The 21,451-nt window shown below is 46.0% G+C and overlaps 1 protein-coding gene across 1 annotated transcript in view; it reads left to right on the forward strand.

Annotated features, from left to right (window-relative positions):
* The first annotated feature begins 20,744 nt into the window (after positions 1-20,744).
* The window catches only part of Col6a6 (collagen type VI alpha 6 chain), a 58,661-nt gene continuing 57,954 nt past the window's right edge, over positions 20,745-21,451 (forward strand). The window contains exon 1 of the mRNA XM_042666002.1: positions 20,745-20,805. Within this exon, the coding sequence (XP_042521936.1) occupies positions 20,745-20,805 (61 nt within the window). The remainder of the gene's footprint in view (positions 20,806-21,451) is intronic.

Raw genomic sequence — 21,451 nt, forward strand, 5'->3', positions numbered from 1 at the left:
CAAGCCACAGGAGTGGAGATGGATACCATTTGGAGCAAGCAGGCGCCGAGAAGCATGACAGGGACTGGTGTAGCAGTATGGCAGCACTGAGATGCGTTTATAGTGTTGGATTTGGTCACGTGCGTCTCCACTGTGTTATTTCCCATCTGCTTTGCTATTCTGTAGATCGGAGCTAACATGCTGAAGACTTGAACTTTCTCCTTAGCCACCCTCTTTCCACCTTGATTCCATTGCCCAAGGCTGAGAGGCCTGTGCCCCAGGCCCAGCTAATAGCAAAGCAATAGATTTGGTAGAGAACTCACGGGTGCTGGTGGCTCATGCCTGTCATCCTAGCTACTCAGGAGGCTGAGATCTGAGGAGCACAGTTCAAAGCCAGCCCGGGCTGAAAACCAGAAGTGGCGCTGTGGCTCAAGGGGTAGAGCGCTCGCCTTGAGCTGAAGAGCTGAGGGACAGCGCCCAGGCCCAGAGTTCAAGCCCCACGACCGACAGAAAGAAAAAAAACAAGCACTCGTGTGTTTTGGGTTCAGTTTCCCAGGATTCTTCCTTGGGGCTGAACGCCAGCAGCCCACGGGGGTAACTTGGTTGATAACACACCCTTCATTGGCTGTCTTCCTTTCCTGTCTCACACCACCTCCTCCCCACAGCTATGGCTTCCAGAAACATCTCCCACTTGAATCTTTATCTCAGGGTTTGCTTTTGAGTGGCAGTGGAGGCGGAGGGGAAACTGGAAGCATCTCTGTGCCTAGCACGGAAAAGATAGTAAGGTTCTTTCTTTCTCTTTCCTTTTCTCTTTCTTTCTTTCTTTTCTTTCTTTCTTTCTTTCTTTCTTTCCCTTTTCATTCCTTTCTTTTTTCCCCTCCCCTCTCCTCCCCTCCCCTTCCTTCTTCTCTCTCTTTCCTTCTTTTCTTTCTTTCTTTTTGTGGCAGTCCTGGGACTTGAACTCTGTCCCTGAGCTTTATTGCTCATAGCTATATTGCTCATGGCTAGCACTCTACCACTTGAGCCACAGTTCCACTTTTTTAGTGGTTCATTGCAGATCAGAGTCTCTTAGACTTTTCCTGCCTGGACTGGCTTTGAACCATGATCCTCAGATCTCAGCCTCCTGAGTAGCTAGGATGACAGGTGTGAGCTAATGGCTCCTGACAGTGAAGCTGTTTAATTGAATTGCACAGATGGACCTGTGGGAGGTATTGTGGTAGCCATCTTTGAAAAGATAATCAAGGGCTGGGAAGGTGGCTCAGTGGTAGGGCGCTCGCCTAGCATGCATGAAGCCCTGGGTTCGATTCCTCAGTACCACTTACACAGAAAAATCCGGGAGTGGCGCTGTGGCTCAAGTAGTAGAGCACTATAGCCTTGAACCAAAGAAGCTCAGGGACAGTGTCCAGGCCCCAAGTTCAAGCCCCAGGACTGACAAAAAAAAAGAAAACAAAAGACAATCCCTGCTCCTCATTTCGTACATTGCCTGCCTTACTGTTTGGTTGCCTGCTGCCTGCCATCTTGACAGCCTGGTTCAGTGTTCTGAGTGTGAATCTTGGCTTTGGTGTCTTTGCAACTGAATTTGTATAGCTTTAGCTACAAAAGTAGCTATCTTTAATACAAAAAGACACCTTACCTTCCATGTTAGCTAATGGAGTTTGGTATTTATTGATTATTATTCTCCAAGGCCTTTAGATCATTCTGTATTTTTTTTTTTTTTTGGGTCAGTTGTGGGTCTTGAACTCTGGACCTGGGCGCTGTCCCTCAGCTCTTCAGCTCAAGGCGAGCGCTCTACCACTTGAACCACAGTGCCACTTCCGGTTTTCTGGTGGTTCATTGGAGATAAGAGTCTCACGGACGTTCTGCCCAGGTTGGTTTTGAACCGTGATCCTCAGATCTCAGCCTCCTGAGTAGCTAGGATGACAGGCGTGAGCCACCAGTGCCTGGCAATGCTTCTGTATTTGTTGTGACTTGGGGGTGAAGGGAAAGCTGTGATTTTTCTCTTGGACCAAATGGCCGAGGTAAAATACTGGGGGCTAGGGGCTGGAGGGTGGAGTGTTAATCTCATAGATGCAACAGATTTAGAGGTCAGAGGTCAGATTCACAAAGTCCAGATGCCCCCTTCCTTTGCCAAGCCTGGAGAATGATGGGTTGGTTTAGTCAGAGGAACCAGTGGTTTGACTTAAGGAAAAGTCAGAGAAATTGAATTCCCTGGTGGGTCTTTGTGTGTTTTCTGTTTCATTAAACATGGAATATTTGCCATCCAGAATTAAGAGGAGAATTTAGAAACTTTTCTGCCGAATTCTAATTATACTCTAATGGTCTGTAAAAGTGACCTGACCTCTCATAAATCAGACAAGTGGAATAAATCAAACAATGAAAGAATCTGGATGGAGGTCTCTGGCTTCCTAACATTTATTTGGCTAGCGAAAGAGAGAGACGAAGTCTTCCTTGATTCTGGCTTCATGACTGATTCCCAGATCTTAGGGTTTGGCCACAGATGTCTCTGAATGACTCAGCCCGTGCCCAGACTGTACCAGGGTCCCCGATAAGATATGGTGTGTGGAGTCTTGAAATGAATTGGGTAAAACTCAAGGTTGCATTATTGCGAAGTTAATAAAGAGCTATGTACACTGGGCACCAGTGGCTCACACCTGTCATCCTAGCTACTCCGGAGACTGAGATCTGAGGATCGTGGTTCAAAGCCAGCCCTGGCAGGAAAGTCCATGAGACTCTTATCTCCAATAAACCACCAGAAAACTGGAAGTGGGGCTGTGGCTCAAGTGGTAGAGCGCTCGCCTTGAGCTGAAGAGCTGAGGGACAGCGCCCAGGTCCAGAGTTCAAGCCCCATGAACAACAACAACAACAAAAGAGCTATATAATTTTTTTTTTTTTTTGGTGTCGGTTCTGGGGCTTGAACTCAGGGCCTACTTGCTGGTTTTTGTTCAAGGCTAGCGCTCTACCACTTGAGTCACAGCTCCACTTCCCAATTTTTGGTGGTTCCTTTGAGATCAGAGTCTCATGGACTTTCCTGGCTGGGCTGGCTTTGAATGGAGATCCTCAGATCTCAGCCTCCTGAGTAGCTAGGATGATAGATGTGAGCCATGTCTTTTTTTTGTGGATCATAGGCCTTGAACTCTGGGCCTGGGCGCTGTCCCTCAGCTCTTCAGTTCAAGGTGAGTGCTCTACTACTTGAGCCACAGCGCCACTTCTGGTTTTCTGGTGTTTTATTGGAGATCAAAGTCTCATAGACTTTCCTGCCCAGGCTAGTTTTGAACTGCGATCCTCAGATCTCAGCCTCCTGAGTGGCTAGGATTACAGGTATGAGCCACTGGCACCTGGCTTAGATGTGTCTTAAAATAAGTTGTCAGGGGCTGGGAAGGTGGCTCAGTAATAGAGTGCTTGCCTCCTATGCCTGGATCCTAGGTTCGATTCCTCAGCACCACATAAGCAGAAAAAGCCAGAAGTGGCACTGTGGCTCAAGTGGTAGAGCGCTCGCCTTGAGCTGAAGAGCTGAGGGACAGCACCCAGGCCCAGAGTTCATGCCCCACGACTGACACAAATACATAAATAAATGAGTACAAATCTCTCAAAGGGATTGCAACTTGCTGCTAAGGTAGCACAAGCAAGCTTTCCCATTGGATATGATCTTTGCTCTAGTCCCTCTGTGAGCTCATGATGTTCAAGAGCCCTTCTATGTGACTGCTTTTCTTATGGGAATACCAGAATAGGTGTTATTTGCATATAGGATGTACTTTTCAAAGTAGCTTCCGGTGGACTGATGATTAGCTAGAAACCCTATCACCCAGGAGTCACGCACCTGTCTCTTTGATATGTTTGTACCGTGCAGCTTTAAAAATAATGCTGGGCTGGGAAGGTGGATCAGTGGTAGAGTGCTTGTCTAGCATGCATGAAGCCCTGGGTTCGATTCCTTAGTACCACATACACAGAAAAAGGCAGAAGAGGCACTGATGGTTGGAGTGGTAGAGTGCTAGCCTTGAGCTAAAGAAGCTCAGGGACAGTGCCCAGGCCCTGAGTTTAAGAAGTCTCAGGACTGGTAGTAGTAGTAGTAGTAGTAGTAGTAGTAGTAGTAGTAATGATAATAATAATAATGCTTTGGGTGCCATTGGTTCATGCTTGTAATCCTAGCTACTCAAGTGGTTGAGAGATCTGAGGATCAGTAGTTGAAGCCAGCCTTGGGCACAAAAGTCTGTGAGACTTTCATGGGGCCAGAACTCTGGGCCTGGGCACTGTCCCTCAGTTCTTCAGCTCAAGGCTAACGCTCTACCACTTGAGCCACAGTGCTACTTCCGGCGTTTTCTGCTTATGTGGTGCTGAGGAATCCAACCCAGGGCCTCGTGCATACAAAGCAAGCACTCTACCACTGAGCCACCTTCCCAGTCCCCTGTGAGACTTTATTTCCAGTTGAGCAGCAAAAAGCCTAAAGTGGAGCTGTGGTTCAAGTGGCAGAGTACTTGTCTTGAATTAAAAAAATAAAGATATGCCCAGGCCTTAGTTCAAGCCCAGGACTGGCATACATGCCAAATAATGCTATATGATAATATAAAAAACTTGAAAGAATTGGTTTGTTGTAATTTTAGGTGAAAATAATCCTAGTCTGAGCAATGTGAATATTGGCTCTTGTGTTTTTTTGTTTTTTTTCGGTCATGGGTCTTGAACTCTGAGCCTGGGCGCTGTTCCTTAGCTCTTCAGCTCAAGGCGAGTGCTCTACCACTTGAGCCACAGCACCACAGTACACGGAAAAGGGGGAAGTGGACACAGGAAATGGGGGCAGATGGGAAAGGTCTTTACTAGTTAAGTTCACTTGAGAAAGAAACTGAGATGAAGAATGTGGCAAGACTTTCCTTCCTTCCTTCCTTCCTTCCTTCCTTCCTTCCTTCCTTCCTTCCTTCCTTCCTTCCTTTTTTTGTTGGTCGTGGTGCTTGAACTCAGGGCCTGGGCGCTGTCCCTCAGCTCTTCAGCTCAAGGTGAGTGTTCTACCATTTGAGCCACAGCGCCACTTCCAGTGTTCTGGTGGTTTATTGGAGATAAGAGTCTCACGGACTTTCCTGCTCGGGCTGGCTTTGAACCACGATCCTCAGATCTCAGCCTCCGGAGTAGCTAGGATGACAGGCGTGAGCCACTGGCAACCGGACTCGGTGTGTGTGTATTTGTGGGGAAGTTGTAGAATTTGAACTCAGGACCTCACACTCACTAGGCAGGTGCTCTACCACGTGGGACATGCCTCTGTTTTGTTTTGCTTTTGTTGTTCTTTCAGGTAAGGTCTTACCTGTTTGCCCTGCCCTGGCCTCAGAGGATGAGCCTCCTTTTTACAGCCTCCCCCCTTCGCTGGCATGGATTACGGGTAAGTATCCTCATGCCTACATTATTGAATGGGATCTCCTTAACATTTTGCCCAAGGCTGCCCGTGAACCTTCATCTTCTCAATCTATACCCATTTTAATCTCTTTCCATTCTGTGTCTTGTTCCAACCAGCTAGGGGTGCTGAGATCTCACCTTACCGTGTGTGTGTGTGTGTGTGTGTGTGTGTGTGTGTGTGAGAGATATTCAGGCACAGATAAACAAAACAATAACATTATTCTTTGCTTGGAGCAAAGAATAGTGGGCTATTCTAGGGGTGGGAGGGGGTTCCCGAATTTGGAGCCGAGGGGCTCCTTGGTTAGATCTTGACCTCCTAGGCCCAACATAAAATTAAAAATAAAAGAGAGACAGACCTTCCCACTGCCCAAAGACTCTCGGATAACTTCCCGGCCAGGCTGCTTTGTCCACAGAAGATCCACCAAAGCAGTCCAAGCAGCAGCTCCGTGGTCCGTGCGCCCTAGCGCACACGCCTAGAAGGGTGCAGAGAAAAATCGACACCCAGGATCACCCCAATTTCCTCCCAGGGTACTCAGCTGAGGGTTGGAGATCCTGGGGGGTCAGGGGGGTGTAGGGGGCAGTGGGAAGCCCCCAGGAGAAGCAAGCGCTTGAGTCATCGTTGTCCGCCTGGGGCCTCAGTAGGGGCGGGGAAGTGGGGGGTGTCTGGCTAGGGGTGGGGGTGGGTGGGCGGGGAGACCAGGGTTTATATAGATCCAACCCAGGGGGGAGGCCCCGAGGGGTGTGGGAGCTGCCCGCAGGACAGCACAGCTCCGGACACCAGACGCGCGCTCGGGGTCTCCCCGTCTCGCGCGCTCGGGGTCTCCCCGTCTCTCTCCGTTGGCCGTGCGCCCTGGGCGCACGCGGAGCCGATCCAACCCAGCCGCAGCTCGGGGCCCCGGCCCCAGCCCCAGCCCACCCGCGAGGTAGGTATGGGCGCTGAGAAGTGGGCAGGGGCAGGGCAGCCGGCGGGATGAGTGGGGCTGGTGCCAGGGCCAGGGGAGCGGGGCGGGCGCACCCCGAGGGGATCCCAGGGCTCACGGCTGCCTGCCTGCCTGCTGCGCTTCTCTCTTCCTTCCTTCCTTCCTTCCTTCCTTTCTTCCTCCCTCCCTCCTCTCTCCCTCGCTTGCTTGCTTGCTTCCTTCCTCCCTCCCTTCCTTTTTTCTTTTCCTTCCTTCCTCCCTCCCTCCCTCCCTCCTTTCTTTCTTTCTTTCTTTTTCTTTCTTTCTTTCTCTCTTTCTTTTCCTTGCTTGCTTCTTTCCTTTCTTCCTCTCTCCCTCCCTCTCTTTCCCTCTTTCTCCCTTCCTTCTTTCTTTCCCTCCTTTCCCTCCCTCCCTCCCTTCCTTCCTTCCTCTTTCTTTGCCTTTCTTGCTTCCTTCCTTCCTTGCTTCCTTCCTTCTTTCCTTTCTTCCTCTCTCTCCCTCTTTCTCCCTTCCTTCCTTCTTTCTTTCCCTTCTTTCCCTCCCTCCCTTCTTTCCTTCCTTTCTTTCTTCCTTCTTTCCTTCCTTCCTTTCTTTTCCTTTCTTGCTTCCTTCCTTCCTTCTTTCCTTTCTTCTTTCCTTTCTTCCTCTCTCCCTCCCTCTTTCTCCGTTCCTTCCTTCTTTCTTTCCCTCCCTCCCTCTCTCCCTTCTTTCTTTCTCTCTCTTTCTTTTTCTCTTTTCTTTCTTTTCCCTCCCTCCCTTCCTTCTTTCTTCTCTCTCTCTTTCTTTCCTTCCTTCCTTTCTTTCTTTCTTTCTTCCCTCCCTCTCCCCTCCCTTCCTTCCTTCTTTTCTCCTCATCTTCCTCGTCCTCCTCCTCCTCCTCCTCCTCCTCCTCTTCTTCTTCTTCTTTTTCTTTTCTTGCTCACTTCTTGCCTACCTCTGTTTTTTCCTTTTCTGCATCCAAAGGCTCAGAGAATGCACAGCACGTTACATTGTTATTTTCTGCTTTGGGTGCTGGGTTCCTCTACTTGCACAGCGGGGTGTCTGCAAGGATGGGAGGCCTCCCTCCCACCGCCCCCTGCGACAGGGCCTGGTCCACATGGGAATCAATCCTGCATCTTCCCAGCTTGTAATTAACAAATTGTTCTTCTGGACAGGGCCCAGGCCCAGAGTTCTGGAGGGGAAGCCAGTAGAAAAGCATGCATTTGTAATCAATGACGGTTCACACCGACAGGCTCATAAAATAGGGTGAAGATCTCGGCTTCTCCTTACGCTCCTGAATGTTTTGTGAATTAGAAGATTTTTCTCAGTGTTGGCCATATATGTTTGTTTGGTTTTTTTCTTCCTTCCTGATGTGTTTGTTAATATTTTTCCCCTGCATCCCCAGCATCACTTTCAGCTTTTTGTTTTTTGTGGTACTGAGGAATTGAACCCAGGGCTTCATGGATGCTAGGCAAGCACTCTACCACTAAGCCACATCCCCAGACCTTTTGGCATTATTCTTGTAAGCAATGGCTTAGCTTGGTTCTTAGCCAGACAGATGAGCTTGGCAAAGTCACCTGAGCTCTCTTGAGTCTTCCTTCACTGGGGTGTGTGGCAAAAATAGAACCCAGGCTGGGAAGGTGGTTCAGTGGTAGAGTGCTTGCCTAGCATGCATGAGGCCCTGGGTTCAATTCCTCAGTACCACCTACACAGAAAAAGCCAGAAGTGACGCTGTGGCTCAAGTGTTAGAGCACTAACCTTGAGCAAAAGAAGTTCAGGGACAGCGCCTAGGCCCTAAGTTTAAGCCCCAGGACTGGCAAAGAAAAAAAAAGTGCATTCCGTGGTTTCTTTTGTTGTTGTTTCCACAGATAGTGATACTAAAAATAGCTTTCTATTTTAAGCAGAAGTAATTGGCTGTTAAAATTTCAAATCTCTGGCTGACAAATATTTCTTGTGTAAAACTGGAGCAGATGCATTATTTAGAAATTTTGATAAGGTGTAAAATTTTAGAGTCCTTTAAAAATCCATACCAGGTATATTTAAATTTTTAGAAGTGTGTGTGTGTGTGTGTGTGTGTGTGTGTGTGTGTGTGTGTGTGTGTGTGTGTGTTACTACTGGGACTTGAACTCAGGCCTTTGCTCAAGGCTCTATCAGTTGAGCCACAGTGCCACTTCCTATTTTTTGGTGGTTCATTGGAGATGAGTCTCACAAACTTTCCTGCCTAGGCTGGGTTTGAGCCAAGATCCTTAGATCTCAGCCCCTTGAGTAGCTAGGATGACAGGCACAAGTCACTGGTGCCTGGCTAGAGAAAATCTTTAATATACAAAATCTCCATCCAGCAAGATACCAGAAGTACCATTGCTTTTATTTGTGGTCCTGTCTCTGAAATTCAATCTTGTGACAGGAACAACTGGTTATTATTATTGTTATTATTACTATTATTTTGTGCTGGTCCTAGGGCTTGAACTCACTGTCCCTGAGTGTTTTGTTTGCTCAAAGCTAGTGCTGTACTACTTTGAAACTTCCAGCTTTTTGGTGACTAATTGGACTTCCCTGTCTGGGCTGGCTTTGAACCATGATCCTCAGATCTTAGGGTCCTCATATCTCCGTCTCCTGAGTAGCTAGGATGATAGGCTTGAGCCACCAATGCTGGCTTGACTCTAAATCGTTTTGCCTTCATGAGTTATCTTGTTTGACTGATAACTCTAAAAGCTGTCTTTTTTTTATGGTTCCATGTATAACAAGCCTAATGAAATTTACTGATTTAATTTTGGCATAGTGAGGAAGATTCTTTTCCCCCCTCCAGATGCTCAAATGATAGAAGAGAGAGAAGAAGAAAAAAAACACATGTGAACTAACTTAGTTTTTATGAATGTAAACTTCAACAAAACGGAAACTTTAAATATATACTTATTTATTCTATAACCATCAGCAGTTAAAGGACACTGATTTGACTGTAAAATATTGTGTGATGAGCTAAGAGGATTATATACTAGAAGCTAGAGGAGAAGAATTTTGCCAGAGTCCTTTCTCCAACACGTTTTTATCTTGGCTTGTAAAACCATAAGCTAAGCTCTTATTGAGTCCCTTAAAAACAACTTGATGAATGTTTGGCAAAAAATTCTGTCCCAAAGTCTCCATTCTGTGGGTCCAAAGGCAATCAGGCTTTGAAGATCATAAGCAAGTCAGTAATATTAGGCCAGTTTTTTATTTTTTAATTTGATTTTTTGGTGCTGGTCCCAGGGCTTGAACTCAGGACCTGGATGCTGTCCCCTGAGCTTTTTATTTTTGTCAAGGTTGACAATCTACTACTTGAACCACTGTTCTTCTGCTCATTTTTTGGTGATTAATTGGAAATCCAGAGTCTCACAGACTGACCTCTGGGCTTGGGCACTGTCCCTCAGCTTTCGAGTTCAAGGTTAGCACTCTCCCACTTGAGCCACAGCACCATGTCCAGTGTTCTGGTGGTTTATTGGAGATAAGAGGCTCATGGACTTTCCTGCCCGGGCTGGCTTTAAACCATGATCCTCAGATCTCAGCCTCCTGAGTAGCTAGGATGACAGGTGTGAGTCACTGGCTCAACTTCCACTTTTCTTAGAATCATTCAGTGCCAAGCTCCTTTTTGTTTTGTTCTGTTCAGACAGACTCCCTTTGATGTCTTGACCACAGAGTTCTTCCAGCCACAGGACATTGGTACCAGCCAGCTCTACTTCTGCAGTGCCATATTGTTCTTGGCTTGGTAAATTCTCTGTTTGGCTGGGCATCTATAAAGGGTGGCATTATTGGGCTGGGAAGGTGGCTCAGTGGTAGAGTGCTTGCCTCGCATGCATGAGGCCCTGGGTTCGATTCCTCAGTACCACATGAACAGAAAAAGCCAGAAATGGTCTTGTGGCTCAAGTGGTAGAGCACTAGCCTTGAGCTGAAGAGCTGAGGGACAGCGCCCAGGCCCAGAGTTCAAGCCCCAAGATCACCACCACCACCAACAACAAAAAGAGTGGCACTATTATGCTAGCCATCTTGGAGGCTCTGTTGGGGGCATCTTGAATCTTGTGATATGTCTTAGCTTCTTTTCTTCTTTAGTCCAGGCTGCTTTAACTTTTCTCCTCATTGCTGAGTGTCAGGCTGGGTTCCAGGAGAGTCAGACTAGGCCATCTGACTTGTGTCTTGTTTTGAAAGGTACTACAGATCATTGGCCAAAGGCAGCTGCTCTACTTAATCTTCGCACGAGATGTTAGCCATTCACAAATCTCCGCTGTCTCCTAGAGACATTGTGGGTCCAATCAGCTGCTGGTCAGGCCAGCTCTGATAAAGAGGGAGAAAGAGTAGGGAGAGCAATCATTTTATTTTATTTTTTTTCGGTTCTCTTGGAAGGAACTAGGAGCCCGAAATGCAACTTTCTCAGGCTGTGAGGCTTTTCTTGGCCCTCCGCCTTTCTCATTAAGTTCCTGATAGATAGGGATGTTTCAGTTGATGAACAGCTGGGGAAATTGGATTCTTGCTCGGTGCACACTTTTTTTTTTTTCAAACCAAAGCACTTTAGAATTTCTGTGTGACTGGATACGGAATATTTAACTCCATAATGCATAAGGAGGAAGTTCAATCAGGGAGATCTCAGCATCTGCCACCTGAGGTTTCATCCATTGTCATTTGTTCTCTCCTTATTTCCCTCTCTCTTTTTTTTTTTTTTTTTCTTTTTCAGTCGTGGGGCTTGAACTCTGGGCCTGGGCGCTGTCCCTCAGCTCTTCAGCTCCAGGCTAGCGCTCTACCACTTGAGCCACAGCGCCACTTCTGGTTTTCTGATGGTTCATTGGAGAGAAGAGTCTCATGGACTTTCCTGCCTGGCCTGGCTCTGAACTGTGATCTTCAGATCTCAGCCTCCTGAGTAGCTAGGATGACAGGCGTGAGCCACCAGTGCGCGGCTCCTCTTTTTTTATTTTTTATTGTGAAAATACTGTACAGAGGGGTTACAATTACATGGGCAAGATAATGAGTTCATTTCTTATCAAGCATAGTAGCCTCCTCCTTTGTTTCCCCTTCCCATCCCTTCCCAGCCTCCCCCCGCCCTCCCACGTGGCTCCTCTTTTTATTCTTTCTTTTTTCTCTTTTTTCTTTCCTCTTCTCTCTCTCTCTCTCTCTCTCTCTCTCTCTCTCTCTCTCTCTCTTTCTCTCTTTTTGTGCTGGTTCAGGGGCTTGAAGTCAAGGCCTGAATGCTATAGCTCAGCATTTTTTTTTTAAATTGTCAAACCATTTTATTTTATTTTAGCTTCTTTTTTTTTAAATTTTTTATTGTAAAGATACTATACAGAGGGTTACAGTTACATGAGCAAGGTAATGTAGCTCAGCATTTTTGCTCAAGGCTAGTGCTCTACTACTTGAGCCACAACTCCACTTCTGGCTTTTTTGGTGACTAATTGGAAATAAGAGACTTACGGATTTTCCTGCCCTAGTTGACTTCAAACAGTGATCCTTAGATTTTAGCCTCCTTAGTAGCTAGAATTGTAGATCATCAGCCACATGCCAAGCCCTCTTCCTTCCTTCCTTCCATCCTTCCATCCATCCTTCCTTCCTTCCTTTTTTCTTTCTTTCTCTCTCTCTCTCTTTCTCTCTCTCTTTCTTTCTTTCTTCCTTCCTTTCTTTCTTGCCAGTCCTGGGGCTTGAACTCTGGGCCTGGGCACTGTCCCTCAGCTCTAGGCTAATGCTCTACCACTTGAGCCACAGCACCACTTCCACTTTTCTGAGTGGTTTATTGGAGATAAGAGTCTCATGGAGTTTCCTGCTCGGGCTGGCTTTGAACTGTAACGCTCAGGTCTCAGCCTCCTGAGTAACTAAGGTTGCAGGTGTGATGCCTGGCTTCTTGCCTAGTTGTTTTCGTGTTGGCTCTCGGCTGCAGATTGGAACCACCTGGCTTTCCCAACCCAGTCACCAGACCCCTCTGATCATGAGACTGGGAACTGGTTTGTTTGCGTCTATGTAGGCTCACTATTTAAGGTGTAGCTCTCAGAGTCAGATTGAATCTTGGCTCTGTGGCTGACAGACTGGTTGTGAAGAGTCTGTCTTGCTGTGGGGGGCAGTGGGTGTGTACAAATGGAGTGGAGAAAAAACTGCAGCCGGGCACCAGTGGCTCACGCCTGTCATCCTAGCTACTCAGGAGGCTGAGATCTGAGGATCACGGTTCAAAGCCAGCCTGGGCAAGGAAAGTCCGGGAGACTCTTATCTCCAATGAACCACCAGGAAACCAGAAATGGCTCTGTGGCTCAAGCGGTAGAGCGCTGGCCTTGAGCTGAAGAGCTGAGGGACAGCGCCCAAACCCAGAGTTCAAGCCCCACGACCGACCAAAAAAAGCAGTGTCTGCAGTCAGCTTACAAGAGAGGAATGGTCACACTGTTTTCCAGAACCTGCTCCAAGTAAGTGAAGGGATTTGAAGTAGGTTATTTGTTTACAAGTTACATGCTTGCAGGGTTGCTGTGAAGATAATTTTGGTTTTTTTTTTTTTGGTTGTGGGTCTTGAACTTTGGGCCTGGGCGCTGTCCCTCAGCTCAAGGCGAGCGCTCTACCACTTGAGCCACAGCACCACTTCTGTTTTTTTCTGCTTATGGGGTGCTGAGGAATCGAACCTAGGCCCTTATGCTCCGAGGCAAGCTGAGTTGAATCTTTAAAATCAATTTCTTTCTTCCCCCAACCTCAAACACACATTGCTTGTCTCTTTGAAGATCTTGGAGCAATACCTGTTTTGTATTTGTAAGACTGGGGCTCTTGACCCAAAGAATTTCTTTATAGTTGATATTTGGATGGGGGGAAGGCAGTTAAGGGAGACAGTCCTAGCTTTCACCCAACTAGATGCCAAGAGCAACCCGTTCTTGGTCTAGCAATAAAATTAAAAAAATCTTCAGGCCAGGCACTAATACCTCATGTTTGTAGTCCTGGCTACTCAGAAGGCTGAGATTTGAGAATTGTGGTTTGAAGACAGTGCAGGAAAGTCCTCGAGACTCTTAATCGCCAATGAATCACCAGAAAGCCAAAAGTAGAGCTGAGGCTCAAGTAGTAAAGGCCTAGCCAAGAGCACAAAAACTCAGGGACAGTGCTCAGTCCCCGGTTCAAGCCCCAGAACCGACAGGGACACACACACATCTCTAGATAGGGCTGAACAAGCTGGAGGGGGTGGAAGGAAAATCCCGTCTAATTGAGAAAGGCTGGTACAGACAAATACAGGGGGGAAAAATGTAGGAGCCTTTTCACCTTAATTTCTGCCCCTGAACCTATGTTTACAGGGCTGCTCACAGCATGCCCAGGTACTCTGGTTATTGGCTTAATCTCCAACACCTGGCTGTACTTGGGGCTCCATTTGATCTTCTACACTTGGTTCTAGTTTCTCTCTCCTCTGGTCATCAGTTTCTCTCCAGCATCTGGCTAGAGTTGGGGTTCAGTGTCTCCTCCGATCCTCTGTTTCTGTCTTGCATCTGGCTAGAGTTGGGGTTCAGTGTCTCCTCCGATCCTCTGTTTCTGTCCTGCATCTGGCTAGAGTTGGGGTTCAGTGTCTCCTCCGATCCTCTGTTTCTGTCCTGCATCTGGCTAGAGTTGGGGTTCAGTGTCTCCTCCGATCCTCTGTTTCTGTCCTGCATCTGGCTAGAGTTGGGGTTCAGTGTCTCCTCCGATCATCTGTTTCTGTCCTGCATCTGGCTAGAGCTGGGGTTTGGTTTTCTCCGCTGGTCATTGGTTTTATCTCCAAAACCTGGCTCAGATGCTGGTCGCGGATGGCCTGCCCTGGACTTCCATCTTGATTTGCAGAGGGCAGCGTGGGGAATAAGATGTGTGTCACACCCCACAAGCCTGCCTGGGGTCATGGCTCAGAACATTCTTTAGGTTGTAAATCTGGGGGTTCACCTCCTGATGCAACCATTCCTCAGCTTCTATGAAGCTGGCTGTAGCTCCCACTTTTCTTCCTATTTCCTCATTGGGGGAAAGAAAGAGGTGGGAAGTTATGAAAGCTCAGACCCCTGTGCTATGTGGACCTCTTTCTATGGAACCTTCTGGAAGTCGGGTGGCCCTGAAAAAAGATGAAAGAACTGGGTGGTTTGGCATCTTGCGGCCTTGGGGGAGGCCCTGTGGTGTGTCTGGAGTTTTCAGTATTCGGATTTGGAAAGGAGAGAGAATCGGTCGCCTTGATGCAAGGGTTATAAAGTCAAATGAAGCCCCGCACCGGTGGCTCACGCCTGTCATCCCGGCTCTGCCGGAGGCTGAGATCTGAGGATTGTGGTTTGGAGGCAGCCTGGGCCGAGAAATCGGTGAGACTCTTATCTCCAGTCAGCAAAAAGCTAGCAGTGGAGGTGGTGGCTCACTCAGATGGTAGAGGGCCTACCCGAAACTGAAGCCGGACTGATGGGGGGTGGGGGGTTGGGGGAGAAAATGGCGTAGGACAGAGACCCAGCTTTGACGGTTTGGAGAACTCAGATCGTGTTGGGCCTTGAACAGGGCAAGTTGGAGAGGTGTGTGATTTGAGGTTGTGTTCTGAACTTAATGGAATAATCCGGTTGGATAAGAGGAAGAAAGTTGTCAAATTAGGTTTTTTGTTAAATCCAAGTGAGATAGGGTCTCAATTTAGGAACTATAAAGGGTGTGGGTATATACACATTTATATATAATTATATGTAATACATACATATATTCCATATGTTACATATAATCTATAATACATAAGATTATATATATTATTATAATCTATAATCTATGGAATATATGTTATGAATTATATATAATATATAGAATATACGTATATATTTACCTTATATGATATTTTTATACATTTATGCTTATATAATATCTGTTATATTTATATGAATTTTTACATATGTATATATATATTTTTCGGTGTTATGTGTGTATGTGCCAGTCTGGAGGCTTGATCTCAGGCCCTGGGCACTGACCCTGAGCATTTTTTTTGCTCAAGGCTAGTGCTTTGTCACTTGAGCTGCAACTTGACTTCTGGGCTTTTTGCTGATTAATTGAAGAGTTACAAGGACTTTCCTGCTCAGGCTGGCTTTGAACTTTGATCCTCAGACCTCAGCCTCCTGAATAGCTAGGATGACAGGTATGAGCCACTAGTGTCTGCTTTTTGTGTGTGTTTGTGTTTGCATGTTTGGGTGTTTGCATGTTTGCCAGTCTTGGGCCTTGAACTCAGGGCCCCTGGGAACTGTCCCTGAGCTGCTTTTGCTCAAGGTTAGTACTCTACCACTTGAGCCACAGTGCCACTTTGGTTTTTCTGTGTATGTGGTACTGAGGAGTCAAACCCAGGGCTTCAAGTATGCTAGGCAAGCACTCTACCACTGAGCCACATTCCCAAGGCCTCTAAGGTGTTTTATTACCTCATAAAATAATCAAATATGTTTCACTCTAGCCAATGTCTTTGTGGACTTTTATGAGTTGTGTCAGATGAGCTGCCCTTTTGTATTGTGGGCCAAACAGAAAACCAGAGCCTTGGAAATGTAGAATCTGTATTCAGGAGATCTAGAATCTGTGTTCAGGATTAATGGGTTCATTTCTCAGTGGCAAGAGTTCACAGTAATGAGTCCTTATTCCCTGAGAAGAAAGATACCTGAAGTAATCATTTCCAGCAAAACAATATGGTAATTTGGAACATAGATTAGCTGGAGGCCTGAGAAAATGCCTTTCTCTAGAGTGCGAGATAAGATGCAAAACTTTGCTTTAAGGAAAGCATTAGAAATGGTGAAATAAAACATTCTACCTCCATCCCAAGTGTTGGCTGTGATCTAGGGAAATGAATGGCTTTCCCAAGCCTCCAATGTTTCTTTGCAGAATATTTTGCCAATGAGAAAAAGCATCAGATATTGTTTAAGCCTTAGTCTCAAATGAAAAAAAAAAAAAAAAAAAGAGTTGGGCAAATGGCTCAAGTGGTAGAACCACCTACCTAGCAAATGCTAGGCCCTGAGTCCAAATACCAGTACCAAAAAAAAAAAAAGGAAATTCTCACCTTTTTCCTGATTTTGGTGGGACATCTTCTAGCTGTTGGTTGTGGGCTTGAACTCTGGGCCTGGGAGCTGTCTCTGAACTCTTTAGCTCAAGGGTAGTGTTCTACCACTTGAGCCACAGCGCCACTTCCAGTTTTCTGGTGGTTAATTGGATATAAGAGTCTTATGGATTTTCCTGCTCAGGCTGACTTTGAACTGTGATCCTCAGATCTCAGCCTCCTGAGTAGCTAGGACTACAGGCATAAGCCACCAGTGCCCAGCTTTGCTTTATTTACTTAAGTGTTTGGTAAACTCAACTGGATCTACTGTGTTATCTTCTAGAAGAGAATTATGGTTTTCATTTCTTTGGTAAATATAAACGTGTTCAGAAGGTATGTTTTATTTTTGTGCCAGTCCCAGGTCTTGAACTGGGGGTCTGGGATCTGTCTCTGATCTTCTTTTACTCAAGGATGGTGCTCTACCACTTAAGCCACACCTCCAGTTTGGGCTCTTTGGTAGTTGATTGGAGATAAGAGTCTCATCAACTTTGCTCCCTGGGCCTGATCTGAACTGCAGCCCTCAGATCTCAGCCTCCTTCTGGAAGTAGAGCTGTGGCTCAAAGTGGTAGAGTGCTAGCCTTGAGCAAAAGACAGGGACAGTGCCCAGGCCCTGAGTTTAAGTTCCATGACCCCCCAGAAAAAGGTCTTCTAAGAAGTATTTCATCTGGGTTGTCTAATTTGTGGGTATAGAGTTGTTTGTAATACTCCCTTTACCAACATGCTAATAGCTAGTGATGTTATTTAATTCCGTGTGTGTGTGTGTGTGTGTGTGTGTGTGTGTGTGTGTGTGTGTGTGTGTGTGTGTGTGTGTGTGTGTGTGTGTGTGTGTGTGTGTGTGTGTGTGTGTGTGTGTGTGTGTGTGTGTGTGTGTGTGTGTTACAGCTTTAACTGAGGACTTCAGGTCCTTGCTTGTCTTTTCCTATTGAATCTGGTGCTCTAGCACTTGAACCATACCTCCGTTTTTTGGCTTTTTGCTGATGATAGGGGATGATAGTCTCTCAGATTTGTGTGCCCTGACTGGCTTTGAACCGTCATCCTCAGATCTTCTGAGTAGGATTACAGATGCGAACTCCCATTTGCCTGGCTTTTGTATTTTACTTCTAACAGTGATTTATGTGCTTTTAGCCTGGCTAAGATATAATCAGTTTCATTGATTTTTTTTTTTTCCCTTCCCCAAATTCGGTTTTTGTGGTGATTTTTTTTTCTGTTGAGTTTTCTTGTCTTCAATTTTATTTATTTCTTCTCTAATACATATTTGCTTCAAATTTAATTTTGCCTTTTTCTTGGTTCTGAAGCAGAGATAACTTTTAGCTCTGTCATCTGATACAGGTGTTCAATGTTATATAAATTGAAGCATTGATTTTTGCTGCTGAATCTCCCCCAATTTTGATAAGTTGTGTTTCTATTTGCATTTAGTTCTTAATACTTTTTACTTTTCTTGAGATTTAATCATCAACCTATGTGTTAGTTTGGAATATGTTTGATCTCTGTGTATTTTGGGTAATCTATCTCCTCTTTTTATTTTTTGTCAAGTCTTGGGGTCTGAACTCAGAGTCTGAGCGCTGTCCCTGAGCTCTTTCATTCAAGGCTAGTGCTCTACCACTTTGAGCCACAGCACCACTTCTGGCCTTTTCTATGTGGTACTGAGTAATTGAACCCAGGGCTTCATGCAAGCTAGGCAAGTACTCTACCACTAAGCCACATTCCCAGACCCTGTCTCAGCTTAAATTTTTTAAAATTATTGAGGTGTTGTACAGAGGGGTTATCATTTCATAAGTCAGGTAATGAGTACCTTCTTTTTTCGTTGGTCATGGGGCTTGAACTCAGGGTCTGGACTGTGTCCCTGAGCTCTTTTGCTCAAGGCAAGCACTCTATCACTTTGAGCCACAGCTTTACTTCCAGTTTTCTGGTGGCTCATTGGAGGTGAGAGTCTCATGGGGACTTTTCTGCCCAGGCTGGCTTCAATCTGCGATCCTCAGATCTCAGTCTTGTGAGTAGCTAGGATGACAGCTGGGAGCCACCGGTGACTGGCATTGGTTTTGATTTCTAGTTTAATTTTATTGTCCTCTGATAGTTGACATGTGTGAGTTCTTAGTTGAGATTTGTTAGGTTTATTTTTCTTTTATTTTCTTGTGCTAGTCCTGGGCTTGAACTCAGGGCCTGGGTGCTGTCTCTGTGCTTTTTGGCCACAGTTCCACCTCCAGCTTTTTGGTGGTTCATTGGAGGTAAAAGCCTTATGGACTTTCTTGTCTGAGCTGGCTTTGAACAGTGATCGTCAGATCTCAGCCTCCTGAGTAGCTAGGATGACAGGCATGAGCCACTGGCACCTGGTTGTCTATTAGATTCTTACCTACAATAAATTACCAAAAAAGAAAAAAAAGAAGCTATAAGTGGAGCTGTGACTCAAGGGGTAGAACATTAATCTTGACCAAAAAAGTTTAGGGAGGTGCTCAAGCCCTGAGTTCAAGTCTTAGGACCAGAAAAAAAAAAAGTTAAATAAGCAAGCACGCTTCTATGTTTAACCCAGTGGCCAACACCCAGTGTTGACCTTAAGTAAAACAGCTGGTAATGTTGTTTCTGCAGAAAAAGGAAATCATTAAAAAAAAAAAAAATGTTGTGTCTTCCGTGTCTCCTTTTAAAGGAAAGGAATGACATTTGCCTCCATTGTCCTGAAGGCTCTCTGGTATCTCTTTAGGCTGGAAACATCTTCTGCACAGATCTGGCCTAGATTCGAAGTTGGCTTGTGTAGGTCAGACAGACATCTCCCGAAGCCTTTGGTTCCCAGAGCCTTAGCACAACACGTGTCCAAGTTCTGCACATTCTGGGTTTGCAGCCAAGGCCTGGGTGGTGCAGCTTCCTTCTGCAGCTGTAGTTTAAATGAGAAACAGTCTACCTCCTCAACAGGAATTTCAGAAGAATCCTAGATTTAGAAACGGGATTATTTTTTTCCCCTTTTATTGGCCATGAAGCTTGAACTCAGGGTCTGGGAGCTGTCTTTGAGCTCGTTTTGTTCAATGCGAGAGCTCTACTACTCTAAGCCAACACGCCACTTACTGGTTTTTGAGTGGTTCGTTGGAGATAAGAGTCTTAGATCTAGCTGGGTGTGCGCTGGTGGCTCACGCCTGTCATCCTAGCTACTCAGGAGGCTGAGATCTGAGGATCATGGTTCAAAGCCAGCCTATTCAGGAAAGTCCATGAGACTCTTCTCTCCAATGAACCATCAGAAAACCGGAAGTGGCTCTGTGGCTCAAGTGGTAGAGTGCTCGCCTTGAGCTAAAGAGCTGAGGGACAGCGCCCAGGCCCTGAGTTCAAGACGTACAACTGACAAAAACAAACAAAAGACCAAAACAAAAAAAACTATGCATGCATTGGCTTGAGCTTGCTGGTTTGAGAATGGATGGGAGAATGACATGAATGTCCTTTGTAGAATGACAGGCAGTCTATTGCACTGAAGTCAGATTAAGATAGGAAATCCTGCTGGGTTCCTGTGCTTCATGCCTGACATCTTAGCTACTCAGGAGGCTGAGATCTGAGGATCATGGTTCAAAGCCAGCCTGGGCAGGTAAGTGCATGAGATTCTTAGCTCCAGTAAACCACCAAAAAAAAAAAAAATCTGGAAATGGAGATGTGGCTCAAGTGGTAGAGTGCCAGCCTTCAGCAAAACAAACCTCAGGAACAGTGCCCAAGCCCTGAGTTCAAGCCCAAGGATAGGGGAAAAAAGTCCTGTGTATTTCATTGAATGCTGATTTATGTTAGGTATCTTTTTCATTCTCATGATCAGGTTTTTCAAAATCCTGGTCCTATCTGATAGAACAGCGTACAGATCATGCGCACTTCATATTTTTTCGTATGTCTATTCTGCTTGCTAGGCAGGTGCTTTTACCACTTGAGGCACAACTCCCATAGTTTTTTTTTTTTTTTGTCAGTCATGGGGCTTGAACTCTGGGCCTGGGCACTATCCCTCAGCTCTTCAGCCCAAGGCAAGTGCTCTACCGCTTGAGCCACAGCGCCACTTCTGGTTTTCTGGTGGTTCATTGGAGATAAGAGTCTCACAGACTTTCCTGGAGGGCTGGCTTTAAACCACGATCCTCAGTTCTCAGCCTCCTGAGTAGCTAGGATGACAGGCGTGAGCCACCGGGGCCCAGTTTGGGGGTTCTTATATATATGAGTCTTGATTCCCAAATAGCATCTGTAGTGATCTTATTATTTTTCTTTTATTTATTTATTTTTTGTTGTTGTTGTGGTCTTATTATTTCAGTAGCTTGTTCAGAGAGGTTTCAACTCAACAAGCCAGATTAGGGGTACAATGCATCTTGTTCAATGTCACCCCTTCCACCATTCTTCTCCCCGTTTTCCAACCCCACCCCACCTCTCAATACAATGATCTCCCCCACCCCCCCCCCCCCCCCGTTGATGCTTTTGTCTTTTTCAGATTTCAAGGTGGAGATTTTTCAGGTCCCAATATGAAAATGCTGGCCATTTTATTTCTTATTGCCGTTTGTTCCTACGTTTGTGAGAACCAAGATTCTGGTAAGGAAAACAAAATGGGGAGGATTCTTTCACAATATTTTTACATATAACAACTAGGTAATAAGTGAGTTGAACCCAATTAAATGATGTTCACCTTTTGATTTTGGTACTAGCAAGGGTAGGTGTTGAGAGACAGTTTTCTTTCCTTTTTGCCAGTCTTGGGGCTTGAACTCAGGGCCTGGGTGCTGTCCCTGAGCATTTGCTCAAGGTGAGCGCTCTACCACTTGAGCCACAGTGCTACTTCTAGTCTTTTCTGTGTATGTGGAACTGAGGAATCGAACCCAGGGCTTCATGCATGCTAGACAAGCACTGTACCACTAAGCCACCTTCCCAGCCCCAAGAGACAGTTTTCTTGAAATTATATTATGTTCCTTTGAAAATCCTAGACCTTATTCCTTAGTAACAATGAAAAGGCAAAAAAGGTGGCATTTTTGCTGGGTACTGGAAGGAGGAGGCTGAGAGTTGAGGATTGCGGTTCAAAGCCAATTCGGGCTGGAAAATCCATGAGACTCTTATGTCCAATTCACCACCAAAAAGCCCAAAGTGGAGTCATGGCTCAAGTCGTAGAACACTAGCCTTGAGTGAAGAAGTCAAGTGAAAGGTTGGGGCCCTGAGTTCAAGTCCCAGTACTAGCCCAAAGAAAAGA

The sequence above is a fragment of the Dipodomys spectabilis genome, unplaced genomic scaffold, assembly GCF_019054845.1.
Source record: "Dipodomys spectabilis isolate Male_0828 unplaced genomic scaffold, ASM1905484v1 ptg000360l, whole genome shotgun sequence".
NCBI lineage: Eukaryota > Metazoa > Chordata > Mammalia > Rodentia > Heteromyidae > Dipodomys > Dipodomys spectabilis.